Source organism: Choloepus didactylus, chromosome 19, assembly GCF_015220235.1.
Source record: "Choloepus didactylus isolate mChoDid1 chromosome 19, mChoDid1.pri, whole genome shotgun sequence".
NCBI lineage: Eukaryota > Metazoa > Chordata > Mammalia > Pilosa > Megalonychidae > Choloepus > Choloepus didactylus.
Window position 1 is genome coordinate 23,123,721 of NC_051325.1, and position 18,040 is coordinate 23,141,760.

Sequence of the window (18,040 nt, forward strand, 5' to 3'; positions counted from 1 at the left end):
TTCTTGATAGAAACACCAGCAGGGGGGTATCTTTGAGTTCAAAGGGTAACATTACTAATATGTAAAAGGACTTTAACCTTCAGGGAACAAGCACTATAATATAAATCTAAAATATCATAGTCCCTGAGAAATAATTCAACTTTTAGAGCATAAAAACTTTCTGGATTCTAAGAACAAATGTCACCAACTGAGGTAAAATTACATATTTCCATAGCCCGGTTCAGTGTAGCAAAGTTTGTAAAATAAACAATGGAGCTATGATCCCATTTTACAACCTTCCTACAATAAATTCACCTTACAAATTCCCCAAACAACATCAGCTACTAAAACCCCTTAGAGAGACAGATAAAGTGACCTTCTTTGGTAATCAGATGCTATTATTTTTAGGACATATTTTATAGAACAATTTCCTGTGGTTCTGCAATAAAGAAAATTATTTTGACCTTTGTGTACCTAAGCTTAAAAGAAACCTATTTCTGGCCATAAACCAGACTTTGGAGAAAATTTTTGCTGTGGTTCTTATTTTGTACTGACTTGGCAGTGAATTGATAGTTTTGATCCATGTTGATCAGAACTCTAACAATTTTTGTGCATTCAATTAGATTTCATATAATCGTGTATGCCTTCTTTCTAATGTAAAGGGTAGCTAAATACATCTGTATTCCTTTTTGAGATCAGGAAGAAAACTGCAAAAACAGCTCCTTGATTAACCCAATTAGTGGGGAAATGAAGAAATTTATATTAAATTTGGCTTAAAATAATTAGTAAAGAAATCAGTTTTTCCCCAAACTTTTTGCTGTTGTAAAATATTTCCCTCTCCTTTTCCTTTTTATTGTTAAAAAAATGCTCTAAAATCTACTTCTTTAAGTACATTTTGGTCACACTTTAGACCCTTTAGTGCAAGATCGTCAGGGTTTGGACATACGCGTTTGGGTTTAATTTGTACTTACCCAAAGTTGTGCCTCAGAGATTTTGAAAAAGTTTAGTAATACATAGTTCACATTTACAAAGTTTTTATGTCCCAGTTATTTCTCTGAGTTGTATATGTATATATTAATACATTCAGTCTTGATACTGTCTTGGGAAGCAGGTACTATCGTTAACATCCCTGTTTTACAGATAAGGAAACACACAGAGAAGCTGTGTAAAACTTCCTAAGACCACACAGCTAGTGGACAGAAGAATGAGAGGGGAACTCAGTAGTCTGGCACCAGAGTCTGTGCCCTTCACCCTCACATTGTATCGTCCCCAAGGTCACACTGGTCTGTTATTATTTAGCTTTTTCTTCTAAGAGGGAAATCAAAACCAAACCAAACAGAAAACAAAAGTCTGGATAACTGAGGTGCTGTGGTTTGCTAGTGTGAGACACTGTGGGCGTGGAATAAATCCCTTTTATTCTGTAATTGGCTTCATGATCTTGGGCAAGCCACTTTAGAATTTAGTATTCTATTTTAGCCGTTAATTAAAGGGATCAGTCTACATCTGAGCTCTCTAGTACGGTAGCACTAGCCTCAAGTAACAACTGAGCCCTTGAAATGTGACCAGGACAAATTGAGGTTTGCTGTAAGTATATAAAACACATGCTGGATTTCAAAGCCTTTGTGTGTGTGTGTGTGTGTCTGTAAATATATATATGAATGTAAAATGTATCAATATTTTAAATATTTATTGCATGTTGAAATGATAATATTTTGGATATACTTGGTAAAAATAAAATAGGTTATAAAAATTAATTTCACATGTTTCTTTTTACTTCTTGTAATGCAATTACCAGAAAAATTTAAATTCTGTATGTGGTTGACTTTTGTGATTCTCATTATATTTCTATTGGATTGTACTGCTAGAACAAGAAGTTCTCCATCCACGTGCTGTTGATATTTCCAGGTGAAAACAACCCAATAGACACAGGCAAGGAGATGCACAATTCCAGAAATAATCAGCTTTGAACCTGTGATTTTCTCAAGAGCTCAAGAAAACTTTAGAATGCGAGTGCCTGACACTGACATCATAAAAATAACTGAAGTCCACTCCAAGTCATTTTTTAAAAGTTAATTATCTGCAAATGTTGCTGTTTGTTACTAGGAACAAATTACTTGGTCACACTTCAAGCTAAAGTGACATTCTGGGGTCTCTGCGGCTGCTGAAGAGGTGGTCTGGGAAGTAGGCACGTTCCGCCCAACTTCTGTCTGCAACGCGGCGGGAAGCGCCTTCTCCACAGGACATCAATGCAAGCCTGAATAAGAAAAACAATTTCTTCCTCCAAAGCCATGGCATATCAGTTATACAGAAATACCACTTTGGGAAACAGTCTTCAGGAGAGCCTAGATGAGCTCATACAGTCTCAACAGATCACCCCTCAACTTGCCCTTCAAGTTCTACTTCAGTTTGATAAGGCTATAAATTCAGCATTGGCTCAGAGGGTCAGAAACAGAGTCAATTTCAGGGGCTCTCTAAATACGTACAGATTCTGCGATAATGTGTGGACTTTTGTATTGAATGATGTTGAATTCAGAGAGGTGACAGAGCTTATTAAAGTGGATAAAGTGAAAATTGTAGCCTGTGATGGTAAAAATACTGGCTCCAATGCTACAGAATGAATAGAAAAAAAATGGCTTTTTTATGCCATCTTCTGTTATTATTCATCACTTTTTGAAGAGAAGCATAGAAGAGACTTTTTTAATTTATTCTAGCAATGCAGAAATGACTACACTGTGCTCTACTATCAGAGAATTCCAGTAGAAAGAAGCTTATAACTCTGTAGCCTCTTAATTACCTGTATTATACAGCATGAAGAAACATGACTTTTTTTTAATGACAAATCAAAAGTTGTTGCCTTTGTAAGAACATTCTTTAATAAACTCATTTTAAAACTCAGTATAATAATGAGTGGTGCTGTAAAGCTAGCAATATGAGGTTATTAGATGAGCATTTTGGAAGAGCACCATGTTCCTTGCAAATGAAATTAGAAAATGCATTTATTTCATTAATCATGTTATTTTCAGTGATTGAAACTTGTGCCAAAAATTGTGGATGGAATTTTACTTAGAAAATCCCTTTTTTTAAAAGTACAAAACCAGGAGTAGTCATTGGTATGAAAAGCCTTTAAGAAGTACAATTCAATTAGGAAAAGTTAGATCATCTTTAGATAGTGTCCATAGTCAAAGCAAAACCAAAAAACCTATTCCCAATAATGTAAAATAGTCTCCACATGACATGTAAACTGTTTCTTCAATTGGCCATATTGGTCAAGTTTCATACATTTTTAAATGATCTAAATCTTATCAGTTATTAGACTTTCAATTAAAAATCCCATTAAGTGTAATTCCTTTGTTCCCATGTTTTGTTCTTTCATTTGTCAATCTTAAGAATATATAATGAAGAATGTGGCATTTTCAGAATATCCAAAGACGTAGAATGTCAGTCACCAGGTAGTTGAGTGTCTGGAATATAGCAGCTGACTATATATAAATCGTGTTTATGTGTATCATTAAGTAAGATTAGGTTCTTCACAGCCCCATCCCATTTACCCCATTTCATCCCTAGTTCAATGTGCTTAAGCCACCACATACACAGGTAAAAGATCACCTTTTTCTCTCTGCTGAGAGAAAAAAACAGTAAAATAGCTTTTCACAAACCTATTACAATTTTAAATAGTTCTTTATCTTGCACATAGTCCCCCTTTTTCCAAAGAAACATGTTATACAGTAGGTATATTCCTTTTTTAGCATCCGAAGCTGAAGTGTGATCAACTTGGCAACATAGATGTGAGACTTGTTGGTAGGACAAGAGGCAACATTACTAACTTTATTATGTGAGAGACAGTGCTTTGTGTGTTCCATATATTCTCTTGGGCAGTCCTCACAATGGCCCTAAAAAGAAGTTTGTTCCATTTCTACAGATGAAGAAACTGAGTTTTCTTAATTGCAATTAGCCAAAACGAATGCTTTTTTCTTTGGAGATTCAACAATAGTGTTTAGGAGACAAGTGTATTGAGAGTAATTTTAGAGTGATTGTAGAAATTTGAATAATCTATTTCATAAGGAATAAGTCATGGTTTAAACCTTTTTTCCTGTTATTAGTCACTAAAATCTTAAAGATGTATAGGGCTGGAACTGTATAACTTTACGAACGTAAAAATATCATATAAATGATGTCATTATATTATGTTTGCAAAAGATACAAAAGGGGCATGTTGACCCTTAGATGAGGATTTTTTTTAATAAGATATGGTTAACTGGTTTGATCTGCCAATTGTAGTAGTAATGTCTTAGGCCATTCTCTGGGTGCTCCTACAGTGTTACCTCAGCATGTCACAATAGCTGTTGACTTTCAGATTAAAGCGAACTTTTTCATCCTAAAAAAAAAAAAAAAATAAAGTGACATTCTGGTGTGACAAGATATCACAAGTGTCCTAGATATTTTTAATAACCCTTTGAGTTGTGAGATTTTGTGATTCTGTTCTGTGTGCCAGAAACCCAGCTGTGGGCTTTTTAAACATCAAAATGGAGAAATAAAGATGCCTAGGTAGAACATACAGTATGTTTTTAAGTTGGAATATCAAGAAGGACTGTCATCTTCGTTTCCTCTCTTAAAGAGGAGGCTAATGATCTTATGAAGCTGCCAACAGTGGATTCACTGGAGAAAAGCAGGTTCAAGGCTACAGATAAATGGCTCAATCAGCAGCACAGACTAGTGAGCCTCTTGTGGTTTCCTGATTCTGCCACTGGGTTTGTAGGGCTTCAAAAAACATTAGCTCTGTCTCTACCTGCACCAGGGTGTGGCGAGAGCAGCTGTTCAAGTTTCCACTGTCAGTGCTGGTTGGAGGACAAGCACCCCAACCAGTTGCCCCTGTGAGTCTTGGGAAGAGGCTGGTACTTTGCATTTGCTCCTGGGTCACTGCAAATTGGAAAATAATGATGAGTTTCAGGTTAAAAATCCTCCTTCTTGAGCGAAGTTCTGATGCATGCTACAACATGGATGAACCTTCCAAACATTATACTAAGTAAAAGAAGCCAGAGACAAAAGGACAAATATTGGATGATTCCACTTATATGAACTATCTAGAATAAGCAAATTCATAAGACAGTAAGTAGATTAGAGGACATCAGGGGCTGGGGAGAGGGGGGAATGGGGAGTGACTGCTTAATGGGTACAGAGTTTTCATTTGGGTGGTGAAAAAGTTTTGAAAATAGTTAGTGGTGATGGATGCACAACATTGTGAATGTTGTTAATGCCACAGGATTGTAAACTTAAAAAAGGTTAGAATTGCAAATTTTGTTATATATATAAATATATTTCCACAATATTTTTTAAAGTTAGCATATTTCCTACATAAATTTTAACTTAATATTTCCAAAAATCTGTAAACAAATATTGAACTCTAGTTAATGATGTGAATAATGAAGTATTTATGGGCAATGTTCTGATATCTGCCATTTATGTTGAAATGAAACAAAAATAAGATGGATTGATGGATAGAATTGTGAATTGTCAAAGGTAGAATCTTGGTGACAGGCATATGAGAGTTCATTGTGAAATTATTTTAATTTTGCTGTATGTTTACAATTTTTTCATAGCAAAATTTTGGAAAAAGCAAAAATAAAATCATCCTTCTTGATAATTTATCACCTTTAATGTACTGTGATGTGATCAGTGGAACACAGAAGCAGAATAACAGCAATTCAAAAAAATGAATCACATTCTTAAATTTTTGTAGATAGTACTGTAAAATTTGGGCACTAAATTCTTACAGTATACTACAAATTTATCTCAAATAAAAGCTAGATTTGTCTAATATAGGAAAGTCAGGAGCCAAGCAGAATGAAAACCTTTTGAAAAACCCCTTCCTTCTACTACACTTCTTCCATCTTTCAGAATATAAGACCAAACCATAACAGCACAATTGCATCATCCAAGCTCTTAGCTTTCTATACTTAAAAGATTGATACTGCAACACAGTGGTTCTCAAAGGTGATTCCTGGGCCAGCAGCATCAGCATCACCTGGGAAGTCAGAAATGAAAATTCTTGGGTCTCACCTTATACCAGCAATTGTGATTTTACAAGCCCTCCAGGGGATTCTGATGCTTGCTGAAGTTTGAGAACCTCTGCTATAGTAGACATTGTTAGGCTACAGCTAACAACCCACAACTGCAACCATCTCCAAATAGCTGCCCTTGGTTAATGCGAGCTATCTTGCAAAGAGATGGAGACACCTTGGAGGTTATGACATAACTGCTACCCTGGAGCTGGCCAATAAGGGACTGATGGGGGATAGGAAAGCCTGCCCCCTTACTTCAAGGCAAGGCAACTCTGTAGTGTGGCTTATGCTCCAGAGCTTCCTGTGGGATCAGGACAAGGTTAGAAATTCCCTAATACCACATTCTTGCTCAGCTCCTTGCCCTTCCCTCTCTGGACCCCTCACTCTCTTATAGGTTTCCACCTGAAAGCCCTCCCTGACTGCATAACATGCAACTGAATCCTTGCTCCAAGTTCTGCTTCCAGTGAATCTGCTGACCTGAGACTGGAGGTCTGCAAATAATGGCTTGCAGGTCAGCCACCTGTTTGTATAAGTCAAGTTCTACTGGGAAACAACAATGATGCCAGTCAATTTATGTATTGCCTATGACTGCTTTTGCACTACAGAAGCAGAACTAAGTACTTGTAACAGAGATTGTAGAGTTTGCAAAGCCTAAAATATTTACTGTCTAGCCCTTTAAGGAAATGTTTGCTGATCTGTGACAGAGACATTTAGCCAAGGTCAGATGGACAAAAGTTAGATAGAAAGAAAAGTCTCTACAATTTATTGTGTGGGTTATAAATAGCAATGTACTGAGGCTAGTTGTGCCTTTGTCTTTTACATGACACATATAGCTTGAGATCAACCATGGAGGGAATATTTCTACTATGGAAATTGGCAAAAGCTAGAAATCAGAACTTTTTCTTTTTGCTATAGATCTATGTGTTAAGAATTAACCAGCCTACCACTGATGATGAGCCAGATGATTTGTACACATGGGCATGACACAAAGAATCAAAGCTCTTTATGAAAGAGAAGAGGAAAATTAAATTAACGTTATTCCTGGATTGAGATTCTCACCAAGTATTTGTGAAAGAACTCTTAAAACAGTAGTTTCAAGTTAACGTGTATACACACACACACACACACACACACACACACACACATATAATTAAAACAGTAGTGTACCAGCAGTGGTAGAGTTTCTCAAAAGCATTGTCTCCAGTCATTTCAGGAAAGAGTGGGAAATCTTGCCCTCGTGGCCACACATGCTCTCTGAGTTCTTCTCCATGTGTTTTGATGACCTGTGCTTGTCTCATAAATTTCCTCTCAGTTGGGACATTCCCTCAGCTCTCCCTGGAGGGGTTTCCAGCTTCTTCTTGTGGTCAGCCCAGGTACTCATGGCTTTCCTAACATTCTCTTGAGCATCGCTTTGCATTTCCAGAATCTGTATGACTCTAAAATTTTCTTATCCTTGGTAGTCCTATTTTCAACACTTTTCTTTGGTCTTCCGAATAGGAATGGATAGCAGTATCTAACTGGTTAGTGCTTCTTTTGTAGAAAGGAAGACAAAAACAGTGCTCTTTCGTTTTTGCGTTCTTTGCAATTTCATATTTGTTAGACCTACCTATAAATTCAATCCGGGTGTTTATTGAGGATGTTGACTAAATACAGATATAAAATCAGGGTTTATGGGTAGCAGAGTCTTCTCCTCACCTCAAATAATTTGTGTCACTTTCTAAAAAAAAATTTTTGCATGTAGAGTTAAAAAAATTTTCAATTCAAACAAATTAGTTGCTGAATATGGTCATAAGTTGGTGACAATTCACCTTAAATATCAAAATATATGTCAAACAAATGTCCAGAATTTTGAAAGGAATACAAAAACAGTTTGTTTCCCATATAGAATTATTTTAAATATCTAACAGCCATTCAAATTTTGATAATTTGTTTTGCAGTAGTAGTAGAAAATGTTTTTCAAATATATTTAGTAACATGAGGCGTTCAAACAGTCTCCTTTTTAAAAAAATCTTAGCACTTGAATCTTCAGTGATTTACTCAGAATTTCAGAAAAATAAATTCTTGTTGTTGTTGTTGCATTTTGGCTGGCATTCCATGAAATCTTTTATGTACCAGAATCATGATTTTCTGTAAGGCCAGATCAAGCCCATTTAACTCAGGGGAAAGAAAAACCAGCAAGGCATGTGTGCCAGTTTGAATGTATTATGTCCCCCAAAATGCCATTATCTTTGATGCAGTCTTGTGGGGGCAGACATATTAGTGTTGATTAAGTTGGAATGTTTGGATCAGGTTGTTTCCATGGAGATGTGCCCCACCCACCTGTAGGTGATAACTCTGATTAGATAATTTCCATGGAGGTGTGGCCCTGCCCATTTGGCATGGGCCTTGATTAGTTTACTAGAGCACTATATAAGCTCAGACAGAAGAAGAGAGTTTGCTACAGCCAAGAGGGACACTTTGAAGAATGCGCAGGAGCTGAGAGAGGAGCTGCAGCTTACAGAGACCTTTTGGTGACGGCCTTTGGAAGCAGACTTTTGCTCTGGAGAAACTAAGAGAGAAAAAACACCCCACGAGCAACTAAGAGTGACATTTTTGAGGAGCTGCAGCCTAGAGAGGAACATCGTGGAAGAAAGGCATTTTGAAACCAGAACTCTGGAGCAGACACCAGCCACGTGCCTTCCCAGCTAACAGAGGTTTTTCGGCCACCATTGGCCATGCTCCAGTGAAGGTACAAGATTGTCGATGCGTTACCTTGGACGCTTTATGGCCTTAAGACTGTAGCTGTGTAAACAAATAAAACTGCTTTATAAAAGCCGATCCATTTCTGGTGTTTTGCGAAAAGGCAGCACTAGCAAACTGGAACAGCATGCAAGGTGGTGAAGCATGTTAACTTTGAGGTATAGTTAGCTAATGAAATAGCTTTATACTTAAGGCAGTATCGATCCTCATCCTGCTTGGTCCCTTGGGCCAAGCAGAGGGATCAACTTGAAAGGAACGGCTTTCTCCTGGCTCTTACTGAAGTGCCCTTTCAATTTAGGACAGCCACTGACCATTTCCTGGCCAAGGGAGGATCACTGGGGGTGGGTGGGGGATGTTATGTGCTCACTGGGATTTCGTCCCTTTCTCTCCACAACCTCCTGCTCCACCATCTCTGCTAGCATCTTCCCTCTTCTCACCCAGTCTGTTAAGTCTAGGTAACATTAGGTATCACTTTAATTGACTTCACCATGTCATTATTTATATAGTGTCATTGAGATAAACTGATTATAAGAGACAGAACACATGTCTGTGCCCACAAGATGGTGCATTCTCATCCTGCAGTCACGCTTTATGGATAAAGATTCACATGAGGTGTATTTTAAGAGAATATTCTCACGTTAGGGCTGCTTATAAATGCCAGCAGGTAGTGGTAAAATATGGATATCATGCATGTCATTCCACAGAACTCAGAAAAATCTACTTGGAAGGCCACCCCATTATAAAAATGACAATATCTGTGGTTATCATCCAACCCTTTTGATAGATATTGACATATCTTCAAAAGTTAGCATTCACCTTGCTGGAACACATTTCGGCAATGTTTTGATGAGAGCCCCCCACTCCCATTGTTCTTTGCATTGCTTTTGCATCATCAGAACAGGTGGTCTGACATATAAGCACCAAATTTTTTATATGATGGCAAGTTGAAAACCGACATAAACATTTAACAATATATTCCCCCCTTAGATTTCCAGTATTTTACAAGATAAACCTTCCTTATGTTCATCTGCAAAAACACATTGCTCATAAAATAAACAAAGCAGAGATGGCCGGAGGTCAGTACTCTTTTTATGTAGTTGAATCAGATTTAACGTGGTAAAAACTCATTAACCAAGCATGTTGATGAAGGTGGTTGGACTCCCCTGCTGTGACCAGGCGAGCGCACTGACAGCGCCTTGCAGCTGATGAAGTATGTCTCATCTTCACTCACTTTGCAGCAATGCCTTTGAACAAGACCATGGTGTATTTTAATCTTCGGATCTAACCTTTGCTTGCATACATTTTGTATACAAAGCTGTGTAATTTTTGTGCTGAAAGAGACCAAAATTCCTATTTTTATACTCATTATGTTTGCTTGAAATATGGCATTGTAACTTGGGAAGGAATATATAAGAAAGAGGAAAATTTTCAGCACATAAAACACAGTGGGTGCTTGGGCACTTTTTATTGCCTTACAAAGGTGAAGCCAGATGACTAATAACTATCTTTGTATTCTATGGTCTCCTGGAGACTTGTGAGAGCTTTCATTTTAAGGCTTTCTTTTCATAGTTCTCTCCACTGTGGCCCCCTTTGGCTGAAAAACAAGTTGCTAACATATAGGATGGGGTGTTATTTCCTTTTGTGCCTATTCACACCCTCCATTCTATCCAAATTTATTTTTGTTTCTTCAACCTCTGATCCAATTCTGGTTTTACGAGTAATTTCACCCGAAATATATTACATCATTTATAAACAGAAATGATAGACCAAAACACTTTAAACTTATAAAGGTTAAAACCCTGATATCATCATGACAAAATATATTGTGTTCACTTATTACATGTGACTATGCTGGGAGCAAACATGGCTATTCCTGGACCTGCCTGGCATGTGAGTGGACATGCTGAGCATGAGATGCTGTGCGGAATTCAAGTGTGGGCTTTTATATGTGCAGACATGCCTACATCTGCAAAAAACTATTCAAGCAGAATTTAAACCTTTAAACCTTCTTCATCTGGGACCCCCCTACAAGTTCCATGAACGCAGAGAGATAGCAGGAACGATTAGAAGACAGCACAAAATCTATTTAAACTGGCAACATGGCATAATGAGTTGGTGGTCACCAATGTGTAAAAATTTTGGTCTGCAATACATTTGAAAAGGTTATGTTATTAAATTACAGCTTTAAATATTTTAAAAACAGAATTCAAATCAAACGTATTTTGGGTTCCTAGAGCATATTCTGAATGCAGTTTGATAACCATTGCTTTAGTGCAACTGAAAGTCACGTTGATGTGTGAATGACTGAGAACACATTAATTTTCTTATTTAATAGAGGATACTTGCTTACCCTAATAAAGCTCTAATTGATAGAATTGAAGGAGGTATAAATGGTTCTAAATTTGAGATTATGGAAGAATTACCCAGTAAACTGGTTAAAAATGCAGAGTCCTTGGCTCCATGTGTATTTATTTAGATTCAGTAAATCGGGGGGTGATTCTAAGAGTTTACACTTTCCAAAGCACCACTGGGGATTCTGATACAGGTTGTACACGCATCACACTTTGGAAACTCTGCTCTCAGAGCTCCAGCTGTTTGGAAGAAAGCCAGTGGCAGCCATTCTCCCCCGAGAGTTGTTTGAACTGCTTGAACGTTCTACCTTCTCGTGCCATATGTTCACTTCAGACTTTGCTGTGAAATAGGGAGTTTGAGTTAATCTTGTAGAGCTCTTTCATTTGTTCCATCAAGATAGCTGACAGTGGCTTTTAAAAGAGACAGGTATTGTAAAATCCAGAGAACTCTGGTAAAGTTAATTAACTTTATTACCACAATTTTTCCCAGCTGTCAATTAGCAGTGTTTCCACAAGAGGGAATTCTTCCTGCACTTTAGTAATTCTTTTAATCAGAGTAATGACAATATAAATTTAACTTGTCATTCTGTTTTATTAAGCAAATCTTACCAGCTATCTATGGTGGTTTCACTGAACAATACAAACAAAAACACCCTTGTGAAGACTTTGTCAGTATTGGGGCACAAAACTGATGACTTCAAAAGAAGCCCACTGATTGAGAACATCTTCTTGACCAAAGGGGGGATGTGAAATGAAATGAAATAAAGCTTCAGTGGCTGAGAGATTTCAAATGGCGTTGAGAGGTCACTCTGGTGGACATTCTTATGCACTATATAGATAACACTTTTTAGGTTTTAATGTACTGGAATATCTAGCAATACCTGAAACTACCAAACTCCAACCCACTAGCCTTGACTCTTGAAGATGACTGTATAACAATGTAGTTTACAAGGGGTGACAAAGTGATTGTGAAAACCCTGTGGATCACACTCCCCTTATCCAGTGTATGGATGGATGAGTAGAAAAATGGGGATAAAACCTAAATGAGAAGTAGGGTGGGATGGAGGGGGGTGGTGATTTGGGTGTTCTTTTTTTTAATTTTTATTTTTATTTGTTATTCTGATTCTGATTCTTTCTGGTGTAAGGAAAATGTTCAAATAATAGATTGGGGTGATGAAGTCACAACTATAAGATGGTAATGTGAACAGCTGTTTGTACACCATGGATGATTGTATGGTGCATGAATATATCTCAATAAATTGTATGGTGCGTGACTATATCTCAATAAAACTGAATTTTAAAATAAGTAAAAAAAAAAAAAAAAAATAAGCCCACTGCCCAGTAGCATTGCCAGTTACATTGGGAATCTTCAGCCATCTTTCTCCAGCTAGCTAGACATCTGAGGAGGACCTCTGCTAGGATCACCCCTCTACACTCCAATCCCCACCATCATTGTGGATGGCTTGCTCTCAATTGAGTTTCCCTGGAAATAGGTCCTAAGGGCTTGTGTGCAGATTGTTTATTTGGGAGATGCAGGAAACACCTTGACAGAGAAGGAAGTCAATACAGAATTTGTTATCAAGCAAATCACCATGGTGGGCAACTGGAGCTGCAACTGAAACTTGAGGAGAAAGCATAGAACAAGCCTCAGAATTACCCTGCCCAAAAGATGAGGAAGCAGGAGCATATTACCCACCAATTCTCTATTCATTGGTTAATGGCAGTTTCCAGGGACTGTTTTGGCTTCGCTATTAAACCAGTAGAGTTTGTTCCCAGTGGAGTTTGCTCCTTGCTGAGGGGAATAAAAAGATCCCAGGCAGAGAGATCTGGAAGTTTTCGGCAAACAGCCTTTGGACTCTAAAGGTGGGTGCTGATAAAGGCATGGCCTGATGGTGAATGTTACACTTATTGACCACAGTGGCTTTCCCCTCATGAGAATTATCAGTCTTGGGGGATATCCTTTACTCCCTAACTATGAAGCTTCTCCTACAGGCACTTTCTGCCAAGACAATGCCAACATTTGTTTGGATTTCCACTCTATTTGCTTTACAAATCTGTAGCCCTTCATCCATCCAACCATCCAATCTCTGAAAAATCCCCATTTAAGTGGTTCAGCTCCACTAAAAATACGTGTTCTCCAGTTTCAGCCAGGCCCTCTGTGCTGCTCCACAATTCTACATGCCTCTATGGTACAACATCCTTTCCAATTTACAATTTCCACAGCAACTCTTCCAAGCCTTCTTCTTTCTCTTCAATCTTCTCTCTCCTCTTCTCTCTGAGCTTATGAATCTTACAACCTCCATTTCTTTTTGAAATAAGAGACTCTCTCTGGTGAGCATCCCTCACATGCAGACATGGATACCTGCAGACATTCTTCCCCCTTTCCTCCTACCTCAGAGGAAGAGATGACCATCCAATGAGGACACAAATCCCTTTCCTTGGTTTCTGGATCTCACTCCCACTCCCTACTGACTTCTTTGGGACCTTGATCTATCAGTTTCTTCTGATCTCTTCACACACACACACACACACACACACACACACACACACACACACACACACTTTTAAATCCTATAAAAAAGTCTCTCTGGTCTCCATTCTGTTTCCCTCCGTCCCTGTCAATCCACTCTAAAGTTTACCCTATATTGGCTGTCTATTGCTGCATAATACTTTACCCCAAACCTTAGTATCTTGAAACAATTAATACTCACTATCTCACAGGTTCTGTGCGTAGAAATCTGGGTGTGGCTTAGCTGGGTGGTTCTAGCTCAAGATATCTCATGAATATGTAGTCAAGATTTCACCTGAGACTCTGATCAACTGATGGCTTGACTGGGACTGGGGCTGGCTCATGAACAGGGCTCTGGACAGAAGGCCTCAGTTATTTGCTGGCTGTTGACAGGAGGCTTCAAGAGTTCCTCACCATGTGGCCTCTCCATAGGGCTCTTTGAGTCTTCTCATAATATGACAGCTGGCTTCCCCCAGAGGGAGTTATCTCAGAGAGAATGGAGGAAGCCACAATACCTTCTACAATCTACTCTTAAAACTCTTACATGATCACTTGGAATTTAGTCACTAAGTCTAGCCCATACTCAAAGGGAAGGGAATTAGTCTACACCATTTGAAGGAAGGTGTAAACATTTTGTACATATTTTGAAGATTTTTTTAAACCACCACATGCTCCCTTTTCCATATATTCTTTTTTTAAAATTCATTTTTATTGAGATATATTCACATACCATGCAGTCATATAAAACAAAGCGTACATTCAGTTGTTTACAGTACCATTATATAGTTATGCATTCATTACCAAAATTAATTTTTGACATTTTCAATACCACACACACAAGAATAATAAGAATAAAAATTAAAGTGAAAAAGAACAATTAAAGTAAAAAAAGAACACTGGGTGCCTTTTTTTTTTCCTTACCCCATTTTTCTACTCATCCATCCATAAACTAGACAAAGCGGAGTGTGGTCCATATGGCTTTCCCAATCACATTGTCACCCCTCATAAGCTACATTTTTATACAATTGTCTTCAAGATTCATGGGTTCTGGGTTGTAGTTTGATAGTTTCAGGTATCCACCACCAGCTACCCCAATTCTTCAGAACCTAAAAAGGGTTGTCTAAAGTGTGCATAAGAGTGCCCACCAGAGTGACCTCTCGGCTCCTTTTGGAATCTCTCTGCCACTGAAGCTTATTTCATTTCCTTTCACATCCCCCTTTTGGTCAAGAAGATGTTCTCCGTCCCACGATGCCGGGTCTACATTCCTCCCCGGGAGTCATATTCCACATTGCCAGGGACATTCACTCCCCTGGGTGTCAGATCCCACGTAGGGGGGAGGGCAGTGATTTCACCTTTCAAGTTGGCTTAGCTAGAGAGAGAGGGCCACATCTGAGCAACAAAGAGGCATTCGGGAGGAGGCTCTTAGGCACAATTGTAGGCAGGCCTAGCCTCTCCTTTGCAGCAACAGTCTTCCCAAGGGCAAGTCCTGTAGTATAGGGCTCAACACATCAAACCACCAGTCTCCTATGTCTGTGAGCACACCAGCAACCATCGAGGTAGGGGAAGCCCAACACCCCTGCATTCTCCACCAGCTCCTCAGGTGGCTCTGCATATTTTTTTCATTTTTTTTTAATTAACTTTTTTTTAAATCAACTATATAAAAAATTTTTTTAAAAACATACAATAAAAAAAAATTTCAAACAGATCATAACAAGGGAGTAAGAAAAAGACAACTAACCTAAGATAACTACTTGACTTCCATCATGTTCCTACTCTACCCCAAGAAAGTAACCTAATATAGCAACATTTCTGTGAAATTGTTCCTACCATACCCATCAGAAATTAACAGACCATAGTCATTCCTGGGCAGTCCCAGAATGTTAAATTTACCCACGGTAGCTTATCTGTTCTTATTGGGTTATAATTCCCCCTTCCTTAATTGCTCTCTATCACTACTTCCCCTACATTCTACATTATAAACCATTTGTTTTACATATTTCAATGTTCACATTAGTGGTAGCATATAATATTTCTCTTTCTGTGCCTGGCTTATTTTGCTCAGCATCATGTCTTCAAGGTTCATCCATGTTGTCATATGTTTCACGACATCATTCCTGCCATGGCCAATTTGAAGATGGGGGAAGGAGGGACATGAGCCAAGGCATGTGGGTGTTATCAGGAGCTGGAAACTGCCTTCAGCTAATAGCAAGCACAGAAATGGTGGCCTCAGTCCTACAAATGTAAAGAACACAGTTCTGCCAATAGCCTTAGTCAGCAAGGAAATGGTTAGAGCCTCTAGAAAGGTGCATAATCCTGCTGACAACCTGATTGTATCCTGAAAAAAACCCATGTCATACCTCTGAACTACAAAACTGTAAGTTCATTAATTTTAAACCACCATGTTTGTGGTGATTTTTTACAGCAATGATAGAAAACTAATATATACATAGAGAGGTGACTTCTCTTTGTTGTGCACATACTTTGCAAATATTGTCCCCCATCACTGCTATAAATGGTGTCTTTGGATGCACAGAAATTTTGAACTACAACATGAGGCTGGAGTCATCATTTCTTTCTTTATTGTTTGTACATTTTCAATCTTATAAAAAAAATCCTTCCTGTACACCAAGGTCATAAAGAGAGTTTCTGCCCTCTACATGGAGGTGTTTTATTCCAACGAAAGTTATTTGTTCATATGGTCAGTTGTAGGAATACAATTTGTTTCCAGTGAATAATAATTGCCCCAGAACCATTTACTAACTAGCTTATCCTTTTTTCACTGATCTGCACCTCCATCCTCTATTGCACTGATATGTCTGCATGGTTCTGTTTCTGTGATCTCTATTTGGCTTCTTTGTCTCTTTGTCTATTCTTAACCCAGTTATTACAGTCTCTTAATTACAATATTGTTAGAACAATTGTTTCTCGAACGCTGAAGCCCACCACCTTGATCTTCTTCTATTATCTTAACTATTCTTAGTCATTTGCTCTGCCTGATGAATTTAAAAATCAGTTTTCAAGTTCCTTATAAACATTGTTGGCATTTTGATTAGATTGCACTGACTTTATAGATTAGTTTTGGGAGCACCAGCATTTTTTACAATATTGAGTTTTCCCATCCATGACTTGGTTTATCTCTCAATTACTGAAGTCTTCCCTTTATGTCTCTGAATACTATTACGTAATTTTATATATCTTGCACATGATGCGTAAGATTTACAAACATTTCATATGATGCTCCTAAAAGGTGTGTTTTCTAATTGTTTAATTCCTGTTATCTAGAGATGCAGTTTTTCATAACATAAAATATTCCTGAACTGTCAATGTTCTTGAACTCTTCTATTAACTCGACTAATTTCTTTTGAGTTTCTTATGTTGATGATCATAACAAACATAGCATCTGTGAACAATGAGCATTTTGTTTCCTTACCAGATTTGTATTTTAAAATTCCCTTGTCCTGTCTTCATGGGCTCTTTTAAAGACTTCTATGCAAACTAAAAAGGGCATTTGCAGTGAGAGTTTTATCTTTTTGAAGACTTTAAAGGAAATGCTCGCATCATTTCACCTTTAGGTAAGCTATTTGTTCAATCAGGTTCTAAAATTTTCCGTTCTATTCTTAGCTGATTGTATTAAATAATTTTTCTACACCTATTAAAATGATGAATTTTTTCTCTTTTAATCAGTTTATATCAAACCACATTATTAGAATTTTCTAATGAAAAAGACATTTGTATTCCTAGAATAAACCTAACCTTTCCCAATAGTATTTTTATATGTTTGTGTAAGTGTTTCTGTAGGTATAAAGCTGGATTTACTTTGCTTATTTTTAGATACTTTATTTTTATCTATGGCCATAAATGATAATGGCCTGTAGTTTTATTTCTTTTTATCATTTCAAATTTGCATGTCAGGGTTATATCAGCCATAAAATTAAAAAGAAAGAAGAGAGTGAATAATCTTATCATTTAAAATTATTTTCTGATATGTTTTTAAAAACCATCTATTACTGATTTAGTGAATATTTTTCAGTATTTGCCAATAAAACAACCTGAGCACCTGGTGTTTTTGTTTTGATATTTCTTTTGTTTGGAGGGTTGCAAAATTTTAACTCTTAATTATCTTTAATGGTTATAGAGCTATTCATGTGTCTGAATAATTATTTTTATTAGAGTAGTTGTAGGTTTACAGAAAAACTATGCAGAAAATAAGAGTTCCTATCCCCTCCATTATTAACACCTTGCTTTAGTGTGGATTATTTGTTACAGTTGATGAAAGAATATTATTACATTATTTTCTTTGAGTATTCCTTCTGCCCCTTTCTCTTTCTTCTCCTACTGTGACTCCTATAATGTGTATATTGGTACATATAAGTACCTAAGTGTCCCACAGGTCTCTTAGGCTC

The 18,040-nt window shown here is 37.5% G+C and overlaps 1 protein-coding gene across 1 annotated transcript; it reads left to right on the forward strand.

Annotated features, from left to right (window-relative positions):
* Nucleotides 1-2,133: 2,133 nt before the first annotated feature.
* Nucleotides 2,134-2,877, forward strand: LOC119515631 (transcription initiation factor IIA subunit 2). The gene has a single exon (XM_037811717.1). It carries the CDS (start codon nucleotides 2,268-2,270, stop codon nucleotides 2,595-2,597), a length of 330 nt encoding a protein of 109 aa, XP_037667645.1. The 5' UTR covers nucleotides 2,134-2,267; the 3' UTR covers nucleotides 2,598-2,877.
* The last annotated feature ends 15,163 nt before the right edge of the window (nucleotides 2,878-18,040 follow it).